Genomic DNA, 22,267 nt, shown 5'->3' on the forward strand with positions numbered 1-22,267 from the left:
TTGACAGACATTAAAAATTTTTTTAGAATTTTATAGCAATTAAATTATTATAAGAAAATTTAATTAAAAAGTTTCACATGTTAAAATTAATAAAAATTACAAGTGAAAATTTTTTTATTGCAATTGATTTATTAAAAAAATTTTTTAAATTAACAGCTGACGGCTAACTTCAGTATTATCGCCAACGTCAGTTTTTTAAACACAGACCACCTGTAAATATTTACTTGTTACTTGTATTTTGGATTTAAGTGACAACGATGCCGGTTGATCAACGAAGAATTAATGGTCCTGAAGTGACAGTACCTTATCAAATTTATATTGATTCCACTAGTAGCAAGACAGAAAATCCAGAGAAATTTTTAAAAAATAGAAAAGATGGCAGACAAAATCAGGAGCTTAGAAAAATATGTAAGGTTATGTTTGTCAAATAATATTTATTAATTTTTAATTAAATTAATGATACTGAATTTATCAAATTTTTTTTTTTAAATAATTGGTTAAAAAATTAAAAAAATTTATTAAATGTCTTTTAATTTCAGTGTCATTATTAATTAATAAAATAAATATATTTTTTTTATGCCTTATGACTTTACTAATTTTTTTTTTTTTTATTTTTAGTTATCAAAACTGGAGTCGTCAGCCAGGCCAAAGGATCTGCGTACATAGAATTAGGAAAAACGAAGGTGATATGTTCAGTTTTTGATCCCCGAGATATTCCTAATAAATCTGGATACAGTTTACATGGAAATTTATACTGCGAATTTAAATTCGCGTCTTTTTCTTGCGCTAAAAGGAGAATTCATCAGCAGGATGCTGAAGAAAAAGAATTTAGCTTGATAATGCAGAGATCACTGGAGCCAGCTGTTTGCCGGGTAATTTTTTTTCTAAATAAAAAAATTATTTATTCATTTATTAAAAATTAAAAAATAAATATTACGATTATTATTATTATTATTATTATTATTATTATTATTATTTTAGCATGAATATCCAAATTTTCAAATAGATATCTATGCGATGGTACTTGACAATGGAGGATCTTGTTTAGGAGCAGCTATTACTGCTGCCAGTTTGGCTCTGATTGATGCTAATATTTCGACGTATGGTATCGTTACTGCGGTTAGTACTGTAAGTGTTTATTATTAATTATTGTCTACATTATTAAAAAAATGAAGAAAAAAAAAAAAAAAAATTCGTGCCCAGGATAGTTCTATGATAAAATTGTAAAAATTGAATTTTTAAGGGTATTTACGCAGACACTGTGTTCCTGGATCCAACTACCGATGAAGAAGAACTTTGTATGAGTGTTCCCTCAAAAACCCACAAGTCTAAAAATCACGGGATAATTATGCAAGCCAGTCTTTTACAGAAGAATCAAGTTTCCGAGTTGTATTTTGTGGGAAACATTAATCTTGATACAATGCAATCTACCATGGAAGCATTGACTAAAGCCAGTGAAAATCTTTCTTTAATTACTCAGCAGTACTTGGTCAAACTGGCATTGAAAAAGCATAAAAATAATATTAAAAATTTAGAATAAGGATTTAAAAATTTTTTTTTAATTAAATAAAGAATATTTTAAATGATTTAATTTGTAATTTTACTGTTTTACCTGTAGCCTTAATAAATCATAATTATTGTTTCTTATAAACTTATAATCATTAAAAAAATTAAATTTAATACGGTATGAAAAATTAATTCAAATGTATTAATTAATATTAACTAGTCTTCGGGTTTCTCTGGAGGAGGTCCGCAAGGTTGGAGCATTTTTTCCATCAAATTAAAGCGCACTCGGGCTTTGGACTCATTTTCAGCAATTGCAAAGAAACTTAAAAGATCATAGTGCCCCATGAAGGAGCTGCATGAGTCCCGGTGTTGGTTGACTAGCCACTCGAATTTTGTTGTGTCAGCGTGTCCAGTTCCTATGTATTTGGACTGTAGATGCTCTAGTTGACTGTGTATATTATATCTCTCACCCATTGTCATCCTTAAAAAAAAATTATTAATGACAACGTACTTAGTTATAATTTCTTTTTAAAAAAATTATCAAATTTCTGCTAAATTAATTTTAATAAATTATTAGCAATATAACCTCAAAAATAATTTAAACTATTACTGTTTTTTTTTTTCTTTAAAAAATTACGAATTTATTATTAACATTTTTTTTTTTTTTTTTCAATATTGTATTAAAGAAATAGTTTATAAATAATTACCAAATTATTTACTTCCTCAATGTGTGGCTTATATTTATGTATATATATTTTATTTATTTGTTTTGATGTTAAGCTTGAAATTAACACACCACATAACCTCAAACCGCTAACTTCAGTATCATATTCAACTTACTAACAGCTGGTAAAAAAAGATGGCACTCTGAAGTTGACAGACATTAGAAGTTGTTTTTAAATTTTATATCAATTAAATTATAATAAAAAAATTTAATAATCAAATTCCGCATTGTAAAAATTAAAAAAAAAAAAAAATTATTAGATATTTTTATTATTGTAAAAAATTTGTTGTAAGAATTAAAAACAATGACAGCTGTCAGCTAACTTCAGAGTCATAAAAAAGAACTATTTATTATTTTTGTAGGTACTTACATGACGTAGATGAATAAAGATTGAGATGGAGGGGGACTCAAGTTTGTTTTTAATACAATTTACCCGAGTAACCTATCGAAAAAATATGTAGATAAGTCAACTTGTCATTCCGGAGTTATTTTTATGTGTTGTTATTAAAAGTGATCTGGCTGTCGATCTGTCAAAGTGTCTTGAGTTGTAAAAAATAACAAGTGGCGCGAACAACAATCTGTAAAATATAAATAGTGTAATAATTATGTTTGATAAGGTATGTATGACTTACATGACAGATTTAATCTCTGAATATAAAATATATATTTTAATTAATTCAAGAATTCAAGAATTCTTGTTTATTTAACTCAATTTAAATCACGGTTATTTATAATTATGAATATGTATATAAGTTCATATATAATACATGAAATATTTTCAGTGGACATATAAACGTATGTTTATATAAAAGTTTATTTTTGTTGATCATATGATTTTTATTAAATGTCTGAGTTTATTTTTTAACAACACTCAAGACATATATTCACTGTCGGTATACCTGTAATTGACATATAATTATTATTAGTATTGTATATTTATAATTGACATTTATTTTAAGATTACACAAATTTGACACGTAGAAGATCATTTTAATTTAATTTGTCAACACCAATGGGATCGTTGCTGAGACGTAGTTTTTATTCTTCTGCGTATGGTATTGCTAGATGTCAGAAAAATAATTTAATTATTCGGAGATTACAACAGACACATGCTGCACTTAGTTCTATTAATGAAACACATGAGGTATTTATAAATGATGTAATTACTTTTAAAAAATTGTATTTATAATTTTTTTAGAGTAAAAATAATTTTGTAAATATTTTTTTAGCCACCAAGGAACAATAATGTAGTACCAATATTTAGAAACGCCATTAAATTTGGCGATAAAACAGCCTTAAGAGATCTACAGGGGTATTATACATACAGAGGATTATTTTTGAGCTCCAGACAATTTGCTGGAGAGTTGTCGAATATTTTAAAGGAAGGTCAGCAAGAAAGAATTGCTTTTTTGATGCCCAATGATGCGAGATATGTTATTGTTCAGTGGGCATGTTGGATGAGTGGACAAATTGGTAATTATTTTATTTTATAATTTAGATATTTTTTATAAAATTTTTATTTTATATTTTAACTAAAAAAAAATTTATTTAACTCCAAAACAAAAATTAATGTCATTTTATTTTTATAAAATTTTAATTTTATGATTTTAATTAAAAAAAAAAAAAAATTAATGTAATTTTAATTTTATAAAATTTGAATAAAAAAAAAATTAATTTAATAAAAATGAATAAAAAAATTTTTCAGCCGTACCTCTAAGTGTAACAAGTCCACCTCCAGTCCTGGAGTATTACCTAAAAGATTCAGGATCAAAAGTTGTAATCACAACGACTGAATTTGCTCCTCTACTGGAACCAATCGCCTCAAAATGCAACTGTCGTTTGATAGTCCTGGACAACGCACTGCGACTCCTGGCCATGAAACCATTACCAAGATTGGCGAACAACAGAGACACTGACATAGAATACTTCGACGAGTCAACTGAGACTCCATTGAAGGACGAATTTTACAATGACAGCGACGCGATGTTCGTGTACACATCCGGGACCACCGGAACGCCCAAAGCCGTGGTGCTGACTCACAAGAACCTGCAGTCCCAAATGAACGCGCTTATCTCCGCCTGGAAGTGGACAGACAAGGACATAGTCTTGCATACTCTACCTCTTAATCATATCCACGGAATCGTCAACGTCCTGATGTGTCCTCTCTACATTGGAGCGCGGTGTGTTATGCTCCCGAAATTCGAAACTTCCAGTGTCTGGGCCCAAATTCTCGCCGTAAATCTCCAGAATCCCGAACGAGTCAATGTCTTTATGGCTGTTCCTACGATTTACATGATGCTCATTCAAGAGTATGAGCAGTTGTTCAGCAAGAATCCCAAAATTCGAGAGTATGTTCATACAGTCTGCAGTACAAAAATTAGGTATCTTATTTTTTTTTTTATTTTTGTAAATATTGTAAAAATTTTTTTTTCCAGCTAAAAAATAAAAATTAATTTCAGTAAATATTTACAAATAGGTCCAACCATTTTAATTTTCATTTTTTTGAACGAAATTTCTATTTGATTTTATTGATATATTTTTTTTTAAATAAATAATTACTCACTTGTTAATTTTTTTTAATAGATTGATGGTGAGCGGCTCAGCACCTTTACCAAAGCCGATTTTCGACAGATGGGAAGAAATCACTGGACATCGTTTGCTGGAAAGGTACGGGATGACTGAAACGGGTATGGTTCTGTCAAATCCGCTGGAAGGTCAACGTATTCCAGGTGTTTATTTATCCAATCACCATATCCCGGATTTTTGCTTAAATTTCAAAATAGTTATTTAACATTTTTGACATTATCGGCGATAATATAAATCATATTTTTAAATGATAAAAATACTTTACTTTTAGGTACTGTTGGGACTCCACTGCCTGATGTACAAGTTAGAATAACTGGCCCAAGTAGTACACCCGAAGTATTGGTTCAAGGTTCCAGCTCCGGCAACAAAGTTGTCGGAAAAAAAGCTAAAATTCCTTTAAGTGGAGACTTACAAGTCAAAGGTGAAAGTCTCTTTCGGGAATATTTCAATAAGCCGGAGGCTACTGCCAAAGAATTTACCAGTGATAAATGGTTTAAAACTGGTAATTATTTTATTTGTTTATAATTTTTGCCGACTGACTTGTTCATAATTTTAATATTAATTTAGTTTTAAACTTTTTGAATCAAGCTTTTTAAAAAAAATTTTTTTAATTAATTTATAATAAAGATTTTTAAATCAATTCGGCAAAAATAAATTCAAGGGACTAGTAGCAAATATTTTAATGATTAAAATTATTTTTTTTTTTTTTAATAAAAATTTTTAGGTGACACTGCAATGTATGACGGCAGCGTCTACAGCATCTTAGGTCGCAGTTCGGTTGATATTATAAAGACAGGAGGCTATAAGGTCAGTGCCCTGCAAGTGGAAACGGTAATTCTTGGTCATCCAGACATCATAGATTGTGCAGTGGTCGGTTTGCCTGACATTACTTGGGGACAAAAAGTAAGATCAAGTTTTTCAATTCACTACACTTGTTTATTATCATTGATATATTTGTTTTCATCACAAGTCACATATAATACAACTTCTTTTATATTTACTGATAATTATTTTTAATTCAATACTTTTCAACTCCAGTTGATCAATTATTTATTTATAATTTTTTTACAGGTCGCCGCTGTTGCGGTCACTCGCGAGGGATCAGAAATTCTGCTACACCAGCTACGCGAGTTCGCTAAAAAATCGCTACCCGACTACGCTGCGCCTACGGTCCTTAAAATAGTCGACAAAATCCCGAAAAATAATCTCGGAAAAGTTAACAAGCCGAATTTATTGGCAGCTGTTTTTCCAAATAATAAAATTTGAAATTAATATTCATATCATGAACATGCTCACTGATATTTAAATACGTAAAATATATATATATTTTTTTTTAATGTCAATCAAAATGTTAATATTTAATTCTTATATTGTTATAAAATTTGTAAAAAATTATAAATTTGTTTTTGGATTTTAATAAAATTATTTTTTAGTTAAAATTTATTTTTAAATTTGATTTTAAACAAATTAATTTTTTTTTAAATAAATTTTCTCTCAGTGTACAGAAAAAAAAATTTTAATTTTTGATAAATATTTAATTGCATTTATAAATACTTAAAAAAAATCAGCCCGTGTAAAATAAAACTACTTAATATTTCCGTTGGCTGATTTTATTTGACACGATCAAGATTATTAAACACATTAACTCGCTTTAGATTAAATAAATCGATATTTAAATCCATATCAGACTTTCTAATAGTTATAACGTTATATAAAGTAATACCGTAGTTTCACATTTAACTCAAAAAATATTAATAAACCTAGTATAAGTATACTGAGTAAACAAAAAATCATCAAAGGTTTCCTCAATAACACGTGGACAAGTATATTAAAAAAAAAAAAAAAAAAACCCGACAAAATATCAAGGAAAAGACAAATAGAATAAATCTTGAAATGTTTTAAAATAAAGATTCTACTAAGTGTGTTTAAATAATTTCCCCGAACGGATAAACAAATTAATATTCTAAGAAAATGATAATATTGAATAATAATAATAATAATAATAATGAAATTATAATTTAAAGCAGCACAGCGTTCATTATCTATTAATAGAAAATTTTCACAACAGTCAAAGTACTGTAATAAAGTATTATATGAACGTGAGACCTTCAAACAATTGTTTACAGCGTAGAAAAATATTTATGTACCGAATTTCCAGTTAAAACTACATCTAATAATTTTAAAATTACATTTAAAGCAAGCAATTTACTAAGAAGAAAAGTGTGTTATAATATCTCAAAGATGGTTTTAACCAGAATGTCATAAATTAATATTAAACTAGCAATCTTGCAGTTACTATGTTACTGCCGTGACTTTTTAGCTATAAATAAATAAAATTGTGCTTTAGTAAATAATTACTTTTGTTAAATTGCACTGTACTTTCTTAAATATTAATTTTTTTAAAGATATAAGCTCATCCCGATGATACACTCGTCAAGAGCTTTCATTTGAGTACCCACATGCATTTTGATATTTTTTTTTTTTATATAAACAAATATATAAATATATAAAATATATGAAAAATTGATGTGGGTACTCAAATGAAAGCTCTTGATGAGTGTAATGTCAGGATGAACTTATATCTTTAAAAATCCTTGAAAAGGTACAAATTAGTCAAGGCCTTTGGAATGACACTAAAATTCACTAAAAAAAAAAACCGATTTTATCATACGACTTTCCTGGAAACAAATTTTTTTTCATTCTCTTAATAATAAAGATAAAAATCTTGACTATTACCAAGAATTGAATTCTAGATGCTGTAACGCGATAAATTAAATAAAAAGGCATTAACATAATAATACATTGGTACAATTGAATCGACGGGAGTTGATGTAACTGGTATTATATCTCGAGCTCTAATACACAAGAAGTAGTGAGAATATGAACAAGTCAGGAGATTGGGCGACGCGCTGTCTGCCGCGTACCGAAAGTACTCTCTGGACTGTAGAGAATACTTGTTTACCTCGTATCGGCTTCTATCGAATGTCAGCATAAGTATACGAGTATCATCATCATCATCATCATCATTCTTCATCTGGCTCCCTACTTGATTAATAAGTATATAATTATAAAATAAATTAGCATTACATACTCACGGGAATTTAAAATAAAACTCGAGGATCGGGAATAAAACTCTCATCGTCACGTTTAATTGAGAAGAAACGAGTTTCCGGGAGATAATAATAATTTGTCAAGAAGATATCGGTCTATATATAGAAATATATAAGTTAAGGTAAGTATATGTGTGTATGTTGCACACATCAACCTGTTTACTGTCCACTATGTTGTTCTTACCGTCAAATGCAGCTGCAGATGGGAACAGGTGAGGGTGCCCGTACTTATACTGGTTAGATCCATCGCTGTATTTATTGCCCACGTATATACTACTCCCTTCTACCATTAAATATACAATACCAGCTGATTTTACTGAAAATAAATAAAATAAAATTTATAATAAGTCGTTTTAATCAATGATCTGATGCTCTAAGCATTTTAAGACCAGTAGTAATTAATTCATACTTACTGAAAAAAACTTACTGGTTTTTATTGACGATTTTAAATTATTCTCTTCTCAGAAACTTACGTATTACAGTATAATCCAGTTGTGGATAATTACTAAGGGGTGTAAATATTGGAATACAATTTTTTTGTAAGCTTCTTTTCAAAATTTTCTTAAAAAATTATATTTATTATCATGGTGATCCTTAAAAAATTTTTAATTTTTTTTTTAAAGAAGAAATTGATATTAAAAAAATATTTTAAAAAATTGCATTGATAATTTTTTTAAATTTCTGCATCTAAAATTGATAAAAAAAATTTTTTTATGGTAAACTATTTGTTTAAAATTAAAAAAAAAAAATTATCACTCTAATCAAAATAATTTTTGGTATAAAAAAAATTAAAATTATTAAAAATATTAAATAAAAAAAAAATTATAGTAAATTAAAAAGAAATACCTCTCTAAAGATAAAATGAAAAATAGCTGACAAGTTTGAACCAGATCGTAATAAATCACCAGGTAAAACCAAACTAGTGCATCAATCCAGTAGTACTACCCATGAAAATATACTTCTGCATAATAAAAGAGTGATTACATAATTATAACTTGCATAATGAGCCATCAGGTGTCTGAATAATCGAGAACATACTTGAGAGTTTTCTGGAATAAAAATAAAGACTCACCATTGGCAATACGATTATAGTTGAGCATGAGAAGATTATTAATTTTCTATAACCCACCTGATCAGCAAGGCTCGGTGGGAATTAACATCTCTTGTTCTCACATGACTCCACTCTCTCTTTACTCGAACTATAATACAAACATAATAATATCCAAGATAATCCGCGGTATACCGATGAGTGTATAGAGTTAACTCCGTCGGAGGAGTAGAGAGAATTTCGAAATATAAAACCAAGTGAGATAGAATAAATAATGTTCTCTCTGTTCTCGCGAGAGTAAGTGGCTTCTACGAAGGTGGTCTCTTTCTTCTTTTAGTCGTCAATCTCACTCACTTAGTATTATATTATACATATACATAGATTTTTTGCTCTCATGCCCTCAACTATTCTCTTCTCTGTCGAGCTCATTTTCAGACTTTGGTGAAATCGAAACAGAGGTTCAACACAAATCCGGCTGGCAGACCACACAAATGATAGTGCCCTAGCTCCCTCGTCGTATACCCGTGGGTGGTTGATGACAGCTCATCGAAAATTGGTAGTAATGGCCATTGTTTTAGGCTTCGTATGTGGGCGGACCGTACGAGCCTGAAACTGGTAAGCCAAGCCGGGTAGAAGCATAGAAGAGAAGAAAGAAGAACATACATATATTTCTTCTTTAAGTAAAGGGAGCATACTTATAATTCACCAATTCTGTACTTCACAAGATATCACGTGCACTTACTAATGGATTCCCTGGAAGCAATAAATATAATAACATGAACTATAAAAAATTTAAATTTTGCTTTATTAAATAATGACTAGTTAAATTGCATTGTACTTTCTTAAATATTTACGTTTTTAAAAATATAAGCTCATCCCGATGTTACACTCATCAAGAGCTTTCATTTGAATACCCACATGCATTTTTGATATATTTTTCATATATACAAATATATAAATATATAAAATATATGAAAAATTGATGTGGGTACTTAAATGAAAGGTCTCGATGAGTGTAACATCGGGATGAGCTTATATCTTTAAAAATGTCAATATTTCACAAGATATAAGGCCATTTCTTAATTATGTATCTAGAGATAGAGCATTTCCGAATGCAGCCTAAATATCATAATAAAAAATTTTTCTTATTCTCTTAATAATATAAATGACAAGCAATGTAATTGATTATGGTCCACATGACGTATACTTACTTACTTCCACAATATCCCATGCTCAGATGACCAGATAATAGAGATGTCCCGGCGGATGAGTCACGGCGAAAACATTAAACATTCTGTCGAATATGTAGAGTGCTATGCGCATAGCGTAGGAGGCCGGTCAATTTGTAAAGCTGGGTGACGTGGATAGGATGTTGAGTTTTAGGATGAGCATCCTTGTTATCTCTCCATATACCTGCCCGATGATTCAAAAATGACTAATCCTCTTCTGGTGGAACGGCAGAAATTTATTCTCTTTTGATAACGCCGAATAGATTAAAATCAATAAATTATTTTGTTTAACGTTTAAGTTTTTGTGGGCAGCTCTTGACAAGCCGCTGTCCTTATCTTCGCGTAGAGACAATATTAGATATCCTCTTCCACTTGAGCATAATCTTTCATCCTTATCCTCATCTTCAAGTTAACTTATCTCTTTCCCACATTGACCAAACCGACGATTCATCTAAATGACTACCTTCGGTAGACTTTCTGGCTCCCTAGCCAACATAACTGAGTAGAATGTTACTTAAAAGAGTTGGACGGTCATCCGGTTATTCGTCAGGAGAGTTGAGCCAGGCGGTGTAACTCTAAATACAAAGAGGCCTCAATCTGATGGAATTATATACAAGAGAAGAGTCTTGGTCTGTGAAAAAGCCTACACGAGCATCGAATTATCGAGTTTACTGTACATCTTTATATTTACTCTCTCATTTTATATACTCCTTTTCTTATTGACTTTCTCTCTCTGGTTCTCGAGAGGAAGCTTCGAGAAGAAGAAGAAAGAAGAAGAAGAAGAAGAAGAAGAAGAAGAAGAAGAAGAAGAAGAAGAAGAAGAAGAAGAAGAAGAAGAAGAAGAAGAAGAAGAAGAAGAAGAAGAAGAAGAAGAAGAAGAAGAAGAAGAAGAAGAAGAAGAAGAAGAAGAAGAAGAAGAAGAAGAAGAAGAAGAAGAAGAAGAAGAAGAAGAAGAAGAAGAAGAAGAAGAAGAAGAAGAAGAAGAAGAAGAAGAAGAAGAAGAAGAAGAAGAAGAAGAAGAAGAAGAAGAAGAAGAAGAAGAAGAAGAAGAAGAAGAAGAAGAAGAAGAAGAAGAAGAAGAAGAAGAAGAAGAAGAAGAAGAAGAAGAAGAAGAAGAAGAAGAAGAAGAAGAAGAAGAAGAAGAAGAAGAAGAAGAAGAAGAAGAAGAAGAAGAAGAAGAAGAAGAAGAAGAAGAAGAAGAAGAAGAAGAAGAAGAAGAAGAAGAAGAAGAAGAAGAAGAAGAAGAAGAAGAAGAAGAAGAAGAAGAAGAAGAAGAAGAAGAAGAAGAAGAAGAAGAAGAAAGAAGAAGAAGAAGAAGAAGAAGAAGAAGAAGAAGAAGAAGAAGAAGAAGAAGAAGAAGAAGAAGAAGAAGAAGAAGAAGAAGAAGAAGAAGAAGAAGAAGAAGAAGAAGAAGAAGAAGAAGAAGAAGAAGAAGAAGAAGAAGAAGAAGAAGAAGAAGAAGAAGAAGAAGAAGAAGAAGAAGAAGAAGAAGAAGAAGAAGAAGAAGAAGAAGAAGAAGAAGAAGAAGAAGAAGAAGAAGAAGAAGAAGAAGAAGAAGAAGAAGAAGAAGAAGAAGAAGAAGAAGAAGAAGAAGAAGAAGAAGAAGAAGAAGAAGAAGAAGAAGAAGAAGAAGAAGAAGAAGAAGAAGAAGAAGAAGAAGAAGAAGAAGAAGAAGAAGAAGAAGAAGAAGAAGAAGAAGAAGAAGGACTATAAAGAAGACTATAAAGAAGAAGAAGAAGAAGAAGAAGAAGAAGAAGAAGAAGAAATCTTGTGGTCTCCCAGGAGTCCTGGGGTCTCGACTCGAAGGAAAGAGTGCCGCCAAGGCAACCAAATATTTATGGAGTTTCGAACTGGACCACCCGGTAATTAAGACGACCCTGAAGTCGGGGCGGGGCACTAACCGGCACGATATCTTCTCTACCTTTGGTTGTTTCTCACCGCCACTCCCGTCGTGTTTCTTCCTCGGATATGTTGGTCCTTCGTATGCCGAATGCCAACTATACTCAGTATCTGGGCAGCTCTGGCCAATTCTTATTCTTTATCTTGGGGTCTGATTCGACGGGAGATGCTCGCCTCTTATTATAAGAGCTTGAATCTCAAGACACCGCATTCCCCTGTTGAACAATCATAATGCTCAGAATGATTCTTAATATACTCTACTGTTTTATCTCAACTCGAATTTACCATTACCTTAAGATACGAATACCAGATTAACAGATTAAAAGGCATATTGAATTGTTCAAGTGTGTTTCAACACATCAAGACAAATTATTCTTCATATGATAATAATCATTCCTGTCTACATAGTATATCTGATTTCTCACTCTATTACTTCTTCTTTTATTATCTTGCTCTTTAATAAATTAACCAGCCAACTCCTGGAAAATAAAAAAACAATAATAAATAGATTAAATTTATTTTTTCTTTTAAAATAATCACCGGTACTCACCTAAATAATATTTAATTAAATGAAATAAATAATAATATATAAGCTTGCAGGTCATTATTATCCAGATTCGTATAATATCTTGAAGAAGGAAACGCGTGGGTATTTCTACGAAATTTCGCGAGTACGATTGAGTCGTCAAGCGGAAATGGCGTAAAATATCCAATTGCTAAGTGGGAAGTATGCGGGAATCATATCGGGCAGACAGCATGGCGCGCGGCAGGAAGACCGGTCGGCCAAGAAACTAAGCCATCATCCAACATTCTTCAATATACACATACACTCCCTTACTCTTTTTACCAAACTCATCATTACCATCTATGTATGTTATTCTTTTCCATTATCGTCGTAAGTTATGCATGTATGCAAGAACTTTATACATTACCGGACAATATTTTTTTTAATAATTTACTTTACTCGCTAATCAACTATGTAAATAGTTAGTAAGTTAATAGTTTTGCAAATCCATCACCTGACGCATAGATTTACATTTTTAATAAATCTCTAGTACAGATATGTCATAAACTGCCAGGAGAGTTTATATTCTTCATGGTTGAGAGAAGAAATTTATTTTAAAAAAAATAAGAAATTAATTCGTTAAATATTTTATTAAATTTTTTTAAAAATAAATTTTTTTTTTTTTATTGTAGATTGATGAACATTCTTTCAATTTTCTTCAAGTTGAAACAACTGATTTTCATCAATTTCTTCAGGCACCTATAAAAAATTACTATTAAAAAAATAATTCAAAAAAATACAACCAGATAAAATTGTACAAAAAAAAAAAAATATGATACTTATTATCAGATAAAATCACAGTAGATTTTTTTTTTTATCAAAAAAACGAGTGCACTAAAACAAATTCTATTACCTAATATTAAATAACCAGTACTTGTAAATAGATACCTTGAGAAATCAGAATCAACAGTCTTCCCTCAAAGAAGAAAAGATAAAAAATTGGTGAATGGGCTAGAGATGATGCTCCAGACTGCAGGTATCATTCGAATATCTGGTATCCAGTATCAGCAGGAGTATCACCAGGTGGGGGAGAAAGAAAGCAAGACGATGGTAATGGTGAGGTGTGGATGGTATTGGTGGTAGATAGCGATGGTGGTGGACGCCCGGAGGAGGGCTCCATGGTTACACTCTGGACAGGTGGAAGAGCCGAGAAATCCCAGCATCAGATCTTGAGATCTCATAGAGGGGATTGACGATTGTCGACAAAAGGGACTGATGGAGATCGGGGCCCGAGTGGCTTTGCCAGCGGCCCTGTCCGAATGGGCGCGTGTTATGTACTTTACTCTGTAGACTCTGTAGATCGACGCTCTTGGGTTTTCTTCTCTGGTCAGCTTCACTATAGCATAAGTAGATACATACGTGTAATATTATACAGAGGTATTATATCTATATCTTCATATAAATATATACATACATATAATACCATGTAGAGGATTCAGTAGGGGAATATATCGCTCTCCATCTTGCGCACGGCAGTCCGTACCGGCGGGGACGGTGTGATCGTGGAGAGCGCGAGGAAGGCTCCTTGGCGCTTGCTCCTGAGCAGCGACCAGTAGTCATACGACGCCCCTCAACCGTGTCGGATGAGTTCCTATCTAACTGGATTCTTCTTTATCATCTTCTTGTGACGTTAATGTGACTTGTGTTAATTATTATTTATATTTATTGTTTCTTCACTGCGTTGATAAATCTACTCCGTATACTCAGTGTACAGTGATCTTGATAATTGTCATCCATTGTCCATCGTCTTCTCAAAAGTCAAATGCCCAGGACTTTACTCCTACAATTACCAAATAAATAAATATCAATACCAATAATAATTATATTCTTCCCTGTATTTATTAATACGTGTGTGAATGGTGGATAGTGTCAGTGATAAGTGCTAGTGGCTGCGGCCAACCAAAGATTTCTCGCGGTGTATGAACACGCTGAGATGCCGTGGCTGCACGGACTACAGACTCACGGCTAGCTATAGGTAAAATATATCAATTACTTACCAATAAAATATTAAATCCTTGTCATGAACTCCAATCATCATCTTCATCATCATTAGCCTGATCTCAATCAAAGATCCAAGATCAAGAATATTTATGAAAATAAATTTACTAGATATTATTTGATAATTTAAAAAATTTTTTTAACAAATAAATTACGAAAAAAAAAAAAAATTGACATTTTTTTTAAATGTAATTTTTTGGATCAAATTTATTTGTTATAAAAAATGAAAAAATAGTCAAGTGACTGCAAACTTTAATGTCATAAATATTTCTTCTTGGTGCCCCAGCAAGGAGATTTACTCCATTTTCCAAAGAGTTTTATGATATCTCCAACAGATTCTAGATTCGTCTTGATTATTTTCAACGATGACGTTTGTGTGTGTACATATCTGAATATATGTGTACGTATGTATACATACATGCTCCCGCGCGTTCCACCGTGGCAATCGGCCACCATCAGACTCACTCAGCGGCCCCGTATCCTTGCTTTTAGCGCTCGCGCGCAGATTCCACGACGCGGACCGCATTCCTCAAGCTGATGCGAGAACTAAGCCCAGCGTTACATTAGCTCTTTACGACTCATCTGCAATATTATATACATATACATAAACATATATTCTTCTTTATGAATACCAACACACTTTCCTTACATTAATTATTTAAAGACTAAAATCTTTTATCAGTATCTATCTATTTCTTCTTTGCTAATCTAATACTTCTTCAGGAGTCCTTTCATCACCTTGGTCCCAGATTATAATCTACAAGAATAAATTACAATTATACCAGACAAAATGGCTTCTGTCAAATATTTATTACACTATTACTATTACTTACAAGTAATATTATTAAATTTAATGTAGTTGTTATTTTTTTTTTTTATTTTGTAATGGAACCCGATTAATGGCTTGCTATAGGGTTCACTCTGTTGTTTAAAAATAAAATATATTCACCTGGTTTAAATTTGTGACGTACCATTATAAATGTTATCCGGAAGCTGGTGTTTAAAATCTAGAAGTCATCGTTGCCTACGTCATGATCATATTACTTGTTGACCTTGTCGTAGAAGCAATGTCTCTGATACTATGCCACACAAGAATAATTCTCGGTCTAGTCCCAAATTATCGTAGACTAATCGTTAATATGGATGTGTCTTCATTTTCTTCTTCATCTTCATCTCTATCTCTATTGGGTACCCTGAAGAGATGCATGTACAAACAACGTGAGGAACCAGAAGATGAAGTGTAGACACAGACTACCGATACGAGGACTCCCCGTCCCCGATCTCTGATGTAGAGGGAATGAGATAGCCGAGAGAAAGAAAGATCAAGCGGGGGAGATTATATACATAAGGAGTATCCAGCAGACAGCTTGGCTCTAGCAGTGCCAGCCTTGCCGTCTCCACCGATCGCGTCTCTCTGATGCCGCCATCTATATAAATATCCACAGTTCACCAGACTCACCAAGTATTTTTTAAAAAACATTATATGTTTCTCTTTGTAGAACAAATAATCTTTCATTTCCTTTCAACTAATTTCTTCTTCTTGGTTTATTATATAAACTTCTTATTCCATAAATTTTTTTTTTTATTTCTTCGTCTTCATCTCTTCGAATGTTGATGTTTTAATTTTATTTTATTTACTGCATCTATAAATATTTACTAAACATCAATAAAACCTCAATCTTTTATTAGCGATGTTATATTTTAATGAGGTACAATGGAAAGTGAGATGAGCTTGATATAAAATGCGGTTATACTTAAACATTTACGATGTTAACTCGTATATATATAAGAATATAAAATATATAAATCCAAGGTAATATGTGTGTTGATTTTAATCTTAATATCTGATCCATCTCAGGTGATCATTTTATTTACGTATTTTATTGTCAACACACTGATTATTCCTAAGTGAAAAAGTAATTTTTATTACAAGGTGTTTATTTAAACTTTTATCATTTTATATGTTAGTATGTTAATTATATTTATATTTATATACGTACTTTTATTTTCTCTTTATGTAAATATTTACTTTAGCGATAAAACTAATGCCACACCCCGGTAATTGTTTCAGGAGTGGCAGTCCCGGTGACTGGAGTTACGATGCGCACGTTGCTGCTGCTGAGATTGGTGTTTGTGGGAGTGGGCGTGCTAGTTACTGATATCTCTACGGCAACTACGTTACAAACTGATAACAATATTGCTCAGGCTGGTAGTAATTATATTGAGAGCAGTTCTGATAGCGTTGACGATATGGATCCTAATGATAAGCAACGGATAACAGCCAATGTTGAGGCTAGTCTTCTTTCATTGCTGGGATTCTCCAGGAGGCCCAGACCTAAGGGCAAACCACACGTCCCGGAGTCTCTCAAAAAATTGTACGCCAAACAAAACTCTATTTCAAGCTCTAATATTGCCAAAAAAGGATTACACACCAGATCGGCGAACACTGTTCGATCTTTTTCGCATATTGGTTAGTATTTTCATTTCTTCTTTGCCTGAAATTAAAATAAAAATTTTTTAATATTTAATATATTTTATTACCAGAAAATTACAGACTTTTGAAATATATATCGTCAAAAATTTATAGAAAAATAAAAAAAAATTAAATTTTTGTATAAAATCTTAAAGCTCCATTATATACCAATTAGTCACTTTGTAATTCTTATCTTAATTTATTTTTTACTACCAAAAAAAAAATTAAATTTTCTACAGGTAAAAATTTTTTCATTTCTTCTTTATTTTACCTAAACCAGAACACTTAAATTTAGAGGCGTGCAATAATCGTAAGTTATTTAGTGATAAAAATAAATTGACCAGCGACTATTTAGTCAGAAAAAGCTGTTAGTTAGAAAGTAATTAGTCAGAGGGTGGTCTTAAATGGTTTATAATCTTTTAAGTAATCACCAGGTTGACGGGACTTCTGAAGGTATACATTGTCTATACAGATAAAACTAAAGAATCTCTTCTCTCTTTAATTTAATCTCTCAAAGGCTGCACTTACCCGGCGCAACTTTAAGAACCATAACTTTAACCAAAGCTTTCTTGTGTCTCTCCTCACGTCGTTCATGGAATTCCTCGAGGTTATTCGTGCGCGTTTAAAAAAAAAAAAAACTAAAAAAAAAAATATTTTTTCCCACATTCTTTCATACCGATGGCTAATGTAGCACGTCTTACGTTGATGACGGTTCTTCTTCTTTTTCTCTTAATTTTTTTTTCCCCATTTTCGTTATCTCTGGAACAAAAATTGTGTCTGAAATTTGGCATTATACCTCTATATCTAGTAGAAACAATTAGTTAGGTATACTTAACAAGTTTATCTAGTGTTACCTGTGTCCGTATCTATATCTGTACCTGTAGCTGTTATATATAGCTGTAGGTTTAAGTAATAAACAAGAATTCGAAGCGTTATGCACGGATAAGCAAGTTACCTTGAAGTCAAACCTTCCTTTCAATATATATGTATAAATAAATATATGTGTGACCATTTGACTATCGTCATAAATATACCGATAAAGTAATAAACTATGAAATCGTTCTCGGGTGTTAGTTCTAATGGGACTATAACGGATATATGAAGGCCATCGGCTTTCTGTTTAAACCTCAAAATCTTTATTATTCCACCGTTGCTAAGTACCAAAGAATAAAGAAGAAAAAACATAAACACTCTATTATACTTACTATTATAGCATACATATGTATATTAAATTTCTTTCATTCAATCCAAATAAGTTCCGTTTAAGCCACTAATCGAGCGGAACACTGGATACAATTGCATGGCGGTAGTAAAAAATAATCCAATGAATGAATGAATGGAGAACAGTCTTTTTCCGTTGATGCTACCTCGTAGTATATCGAATAGCTTTCGCTTGAATCATTGTAAGTCTTAAACCCTCAGAACTTTAAATCTCAATACATCCACTTCAAAGTATTCTTCTTTTGTAGTTGTAGAAACGGATACCTCCGACAACAGAATATGGCTCGCTTTCTCACCTATTGTGTTCTAAATATGCCCTGTCAACGTCAATCCTCAACTAAACACATTAAAAACCACAAAAGTTTCTTTAGTGAGGATAAACAAACAAACAATGAATACTGACCAGCTTCCTGATCGTTAAATACTAATATATAAATTTTTTAGTTGAAAATTTTTGTCTAAGCTGATATAAAAAATATTAGAAAATTTTTTTATCAATTTATACTAAAAAAAAAAAAAATTAATTAGAATTAAAAAAAATTTTTTGAACCAAGAAAATAATTAAAAAATTTATTTAAATCAAGAAAAATTTTTAATTTTAAGAATTTTTCTCCTTTAAAAAAATAATTAATTTCATTAAAATAAATTTTTTTTTATGCACATGCTTATAATAATAAATAAAAAAAGAATTATTAGATTACTTATCAAACAAAAAATTTTTTTTTTCTTACAGAAAGTCCACTGGATGAAAAATTCCAGTCGTCGAATCGTTTCCGCCTGTCATTCGACCTGAGCAGCATCCCGCAAGAAGAAAGCTTAAAAGCTGCAGAATTAAGCTTGACGCGAGTGGCGCTAGAATCTGGATCAGAAAAAAAATTAGGCCGAATCTTAGTGCACGACATAATCCGGCCGGGTGTAAAAGGCCAGCACAAGCCTCTGCTGCGACTGATAGACAGCCGGGTGATCGACATGACCAGTAATTCAACAATAAGCCTGGACGTGCACCCAGCAGTGTCGCGCTGGCTGCAAGACGGCAACAACCACGGTCTGCTGATCCAGGTGAGCACTAGAAATAGAACCAACGACTCCCACGTGCGACTGAAGCGCAGCGTCGACAAGTCCCACGACACGTGGTCCTCATCCCGGCCTACATTGTTCACCTACACCGACGACGGGCGCAACAAGATGGCCTCAGCCTCCGAGATCATGGATCGCCGGGCCCGACGAGCTGCGCTGCGAAAAAACAGACGCAAGGACGGCCGTGAAAATTGCCGAAGACATCCTCTGTATGTAGACTTCGTAGACGTCGGCTGGAACGACTGGATCGTCGCTCCTCCCGGCTACGACGCGTTTTACTGCAACGGGGACTGTCCGTTTCCTCTGTCAGACCATTTAAACTCGACGAACCACGCCATCGTCCAGAACCTCGTCTACTCGACGAATCCCGCGATGCTTCCTCGAGCCTGCTGCGTACCCACCGCACTCAGCTCGATATCAATGCTGTACCTGGACGAAGAAAACAAGGTTGTGCTTAAAAATTACCAAGACATGGCAGTTATTGGTTGCGGTTGTCGCTGATGCTATTAAAAGTATTCTATTAAAATTTTACGCAATCGACGAGGCATTTGGGATTTAGTAATAACTTGTATGGATAAATATAATTGTGTATGTATGTAGGTACGTATTATATCAACACAAGAGATGTGTTTACAACAGCTGTACGTAAAGCTGGCTCTTAAATGACTCGACTGGATATATAGGATACAGAGTCACATGATGACTGGACAAGAGGACATACAAGCAACAAGCAACAACCAACAACCAACAAGCAGTGATGACGTTTACCACTGTTACTTGTATTGCTTTTCCATTCTCTCCCTACTATATACTACCTATATGTATATAAATAAATAAATAAATAAATAAATAAATAAATAAATAAATATACATACAGCATCAGCAAGCGAGCAAGCTGGATTGCTCCATCTCAGAATCTCATATCACTGGCTTGTATATTGCTCGTTAGACCGAGCCCCGGTACATACAGGAGAACGGGCGTCTCTTGAGAGCCCAGAGTGCGTGACGCTGCCGCATTCTGTACACTTTCAGTAATCGACAAACTCAATATAAAACAACTTATGTATATATGTATTAAACCAAGGTGCCTGGTTGTACGCTGGATACGCTGTCTTCTTGTCTTTTTGCTTACTCGCACTCTGTAATACATACATATAGATATCGATAGATATAGATATATATTTATATATTTATACATACACATGAATTTTTACATACGTGTGCGTTTTATTGGTCGTTCATTCTCGGGCTAATGTATATAAGAGAGCTCTCTACTATACGCCGAACCTCCTTGGCTTGTATAATTTATTAATAAGGCGAGAAAAACCGGTATAAGACACTGCGACTGCATATCGTGTGTGTATATGTTATAAGCTTGTCCTCTGGATAGTATGTTTCAAATACCGAAAAACACTCATGGTAATTAGGAACGCTTGAGAGCTGAATATTATTTTATCTTTTTATTTTTAACTTTAATTATTATTATTATTAATATTAAAATTATTTTTATTATTACTATTAATATTAATACTATTATTATTATTATTATTATTATTATTATTATTATTATTATTATTATTATTTTATATTATATATGTATGCAGATGTATTACCTGGTTTAAATATGTCTTTTTTCACTTATTGATATATACTAGTTGCCCACTTCTATGCAGTTATTTTCCGCACTCGGGATCCAGTTATGCTATTCATACTTGTTTGGTCTTTGATCGAGTGCTCGCTGGATGATATGACGACGCTTTTTAAAAAACCTCTTTGTAAATATATATTTTTAGGATCTGAAAATTAAAATTATTATTGTATAAAAATCTTTTTTTATTTTTCAATAGAGTAGAGATTGCAATTTTTACTTTTTTTTTTTTTGTAATGATTTGGATGCTGTGACTCCAATTTAAATTTTCCTTAGTGTCTATTTAAATGGGTATCAGGCGTCTTGATCCTCCGAGAAAATATCCCCGACAAAATATCCCAAAAAAAAAAAAATATCCCCTTATAATTATTTAAGATATTTTGTCGTAGGATCAAAAATCATGGAATCAACAAGCTGAAATATCTGAAAATATAAGATTTAAATAATAAGTTTATTTTTTTTCGTAATGTAAATTGTACCTGCTAAGGATTACTATTTATTCGCTTATTTCTTCTTAATAATTATATTTGTAAAACAATTACGCTGTATATTTGTACAGGATAGAATTAATTATTATTTTTAGTAAAGTGATGAGTAATGATAATAATAAGTTTTAAAAAATCAAATATCTCTCCTCGTAATCCTGTACCCTTTTCTCCCTCCTCTAAAAATAATTGATTGTATAATGTGTGAATAAGCGGAGTCGTTATGTGTAAAGATTGTAAATAATTCATTATATTTGTAAATTATTAAGTAATGTATATTTTTTAAAGCAAATATCTTACGTATGATAAATGAGATAAAAAATTCATTAAAAATAATTTAAATGTGGTGCATGTAAATTGCAAATAAATTAGAGTAACTATTAAATAAACATTCTTTCATTAAACACACTATTTATAATTAATTTATTATAGTCTTAATTACTATAATTAGTTTTTTTTTTTAGATAAAAAAAAAAATTATCGTATATTGTATAACTATAATATTTATGTGTATTTAAATACTATCAAACATATATTTATATAATTATTTTAAAGGCTTTTATATTAAAACATTTTTTAATTCAATAAACCGCGTTCAAATTAATTATATATTTTTTTTAACTCCAAAATTAATAAAACCCAAGAAGAAAACTAAATATATGTGTCTAAAAAAATTATTTAATTAAAAACAATTTTAA

At 31.7% G+C, this 22,267-nt stretch overlaps 4 protein-coding genes and 3 long non-coding RNA genes across 13 annotated transcripts; 3 read left to right on the forward strand and 4 right to left on the reverse strand.

The window, feature by feature from the left end:
• Window positions 1-65: 65 nt before the first annotated feature.
• LOC141528979 (exosome complex component MTR3) lies at window positions 66-1,586 on the forward strand. Its single transcript, XM_074245292.1, has 4 exons — window positions 66-408; window positions 619-872; window positions 982-1,128; window positions 1,244-1,586. The coding sequence occupies exons 1-4, from the start codon at window positions 258-260 to the stop codon at window positions 1,538-1,540; spliced, it is 849 nt and encodes a 282-aa protein (XP_074101393.1). The 5' UTR covers window positions 66-257; the 3' UTR covers window positions 1,541-1,586.
• Sf3b5 (splicing factor 3B subunit 5) lies at window positions 1,577-2,740 on the reverse strand. Of its 2 annotated transcripts, none has more exons than XM_074245295.1 (2): window positions 2,601-2,740; window positions 1,577-1,987 (listed from the first exon to the last, which is right to left on the reverse strand). In XM_074245295.1, coding segments are annotated over exons 1-2 (267 nt in total). In that variant the 5' UTR covers window positions 2,603-2,740; the 3' UTR covers window positions 1,577-1,722. The 2 variants fall into 2 exon arrangements, with proteins under 2 accessions (XP_074101396.1, XP_074101397.1); XM_074245296.1 differs by lacking the exon at window positions 2,601-2,740 and adding an exon at window positions 2,214-2,341.
• A 498-nt stretch (window positions 2,741-3,238) lies between these two features.
• On the forward strand, window positions 3,239-6,255 carry LOC141528974 (malonate--CoA ligase ACSF3, mitochondrial-like). The gene is made up of 7 exons (XM_074245282.1): window positions 3,239-3,374; window positions 3,460-3,703; window positions 3,936-4,611; window positions 4,814-4,959; window positions 5,088-5,318; window positions 5,541-5,719; window positions 5,888-6,255. Exons 1-7 carry the CDS (start codon window positions 3,243-3,245, stop codon window positions 6,080-6,082), a joined length of 1,803 nt encoding a protein of 600 aa, XP_074101383.1. The 5' UTR covers window positions 3,239-3,242; the 3' UTR covers window positions 6,083-6,255.
• Window positions 6,256-7,364: 1,109 nt separating this feature from the next.
• LOC141528797 (uncharacterized) lies at window positions 7,365-10,788 on the reverse strand. 2 transcript variants are annotated; one of them, XR_012479472.1, is made up of 8 exons: window positions 10,186-10,788; window positions 9,670-9,727; window positions 9,056-9,586; window positions 8,965-8,975; window positions 8,773-8,887; window positions 8,340-8,613; window positions 8,111-8,242; window positions 7,365-8,022 (listed from the first exon to the last, which is right to left on the reverse strand). It is a non-coding gene; the product is annotated as an uncharacterized LOC141528797 (long non-coding RNA). The 2 variants fall into 2 exon arrangements; XR_012479473.1 differs by having other exon boundaries at window positions 9,056-9,727; window positions 10,190-10,788.
• A 2,074-nt stretch (window positions 10,789-12,862) lies between these two features.
• On the reverse strand, window positions 12,863-16,795 carry LOC141528720 (uncharacterized). 3 transcript variants are annotated; one of them, XR_012479443.1, is made up of 8 exons: window positions 16,666-16,795; window positions 15,637-16,569; window positions 15,315-15,422; window positions 14,917-15,247; window positions 14,665-14,721; window positions 14,082-14,447; window positions 13,556-14,003; window positions 13,181-13,366 (listed from the first exon to the last, which is right to left on the reverse strand). It is a non-coding gene; the product is annotated as an uncharacterized LOC141528720 (long non-coding RNA). The 3 variants fall into 3 exon arrangements; XR_012479441.1 differs by having other exon boundaries at window positions 12,863-13,366; window positions 14,665-15,247; XR_012479442.1 differs by lacking the exons at window positions 15,637-16,569; window positions 16,666-16,795 and adding an exon at window positions 15,499-15,621 and having other exon boundaries at window positions 13,189-13,366; window positions 14,665-15,247.
• LOC141528719 (protein decapentaplegic) lies at window positions 14,441-21,262 on the forward strand. 2 transcript variants are annotated; one of them, XM_074244916.1, is made up of 4 exons: window positions 14,441-14,642; window positions 16,737-17,135; window positions 19,093-19,948; window positions 20,037-21,262. In XM_074244916.1, the coding sequence occupies exons 2-3, from the start codon at window positions 16,766-16,768 to the stop codon at window positions 19,935-19,937; spliced, it is 1,215 nt and encodes a 404-aa protein (XP_074101017.1). In that variant the 5' UTR covers window positions 14,441-14,642; window positions 16,737-16,765; the 3' UTR covers window positions 19,938-19,948; window positions 20,037-21,262. The 2 variants fall into 2 exon arrangements, with proteins under 2 accessions (XP_074101017.1, XP_074101016.1); XM_074244915.1 differs by having other exon boundaries at window positions 19,093-21,262.
• Window positions 17,021-19,219, reverse strand: LOC141528721 (uncharacterized). Of its 2 annotated transcripts, XR_012479445.1 has the most exons (4): window positions 19,091-19,219; window positions 18,344-18,696; window positions 17,667-18,264; window positions 17,021-17,160 (listed from the first exon to the last, which is right to left on the reverse strand). It is a non-coding gene; the product is annotated as an uncharacterized LOC141528721 (long non-coding RNA). The 2 variants fall into 2 exon arrangements; XR_012479444.1 differs by having other exon boundaries at window positions 17,667-18,696.
• Window positions 21,263-22,267: the final 1,005 nt, after the last annotated feature.

This window comes from Cotesia typhae, unplaced genomic scaffold (assembly GCF_013202065.1).
Source record: "Cotesia typhae breed Kobodo isofemale line unplaced genomic scaffold, CoteBio_Ctyphae contig_44, whole genome shotgun sequence".
In the NCBI taxonomy this organism is placed as follows: Eukaryota; Metazoa; Arthropoda; class Insecta; order Hymenoptera; family Braconidae; genus Cotesia; species Cotesia typhae.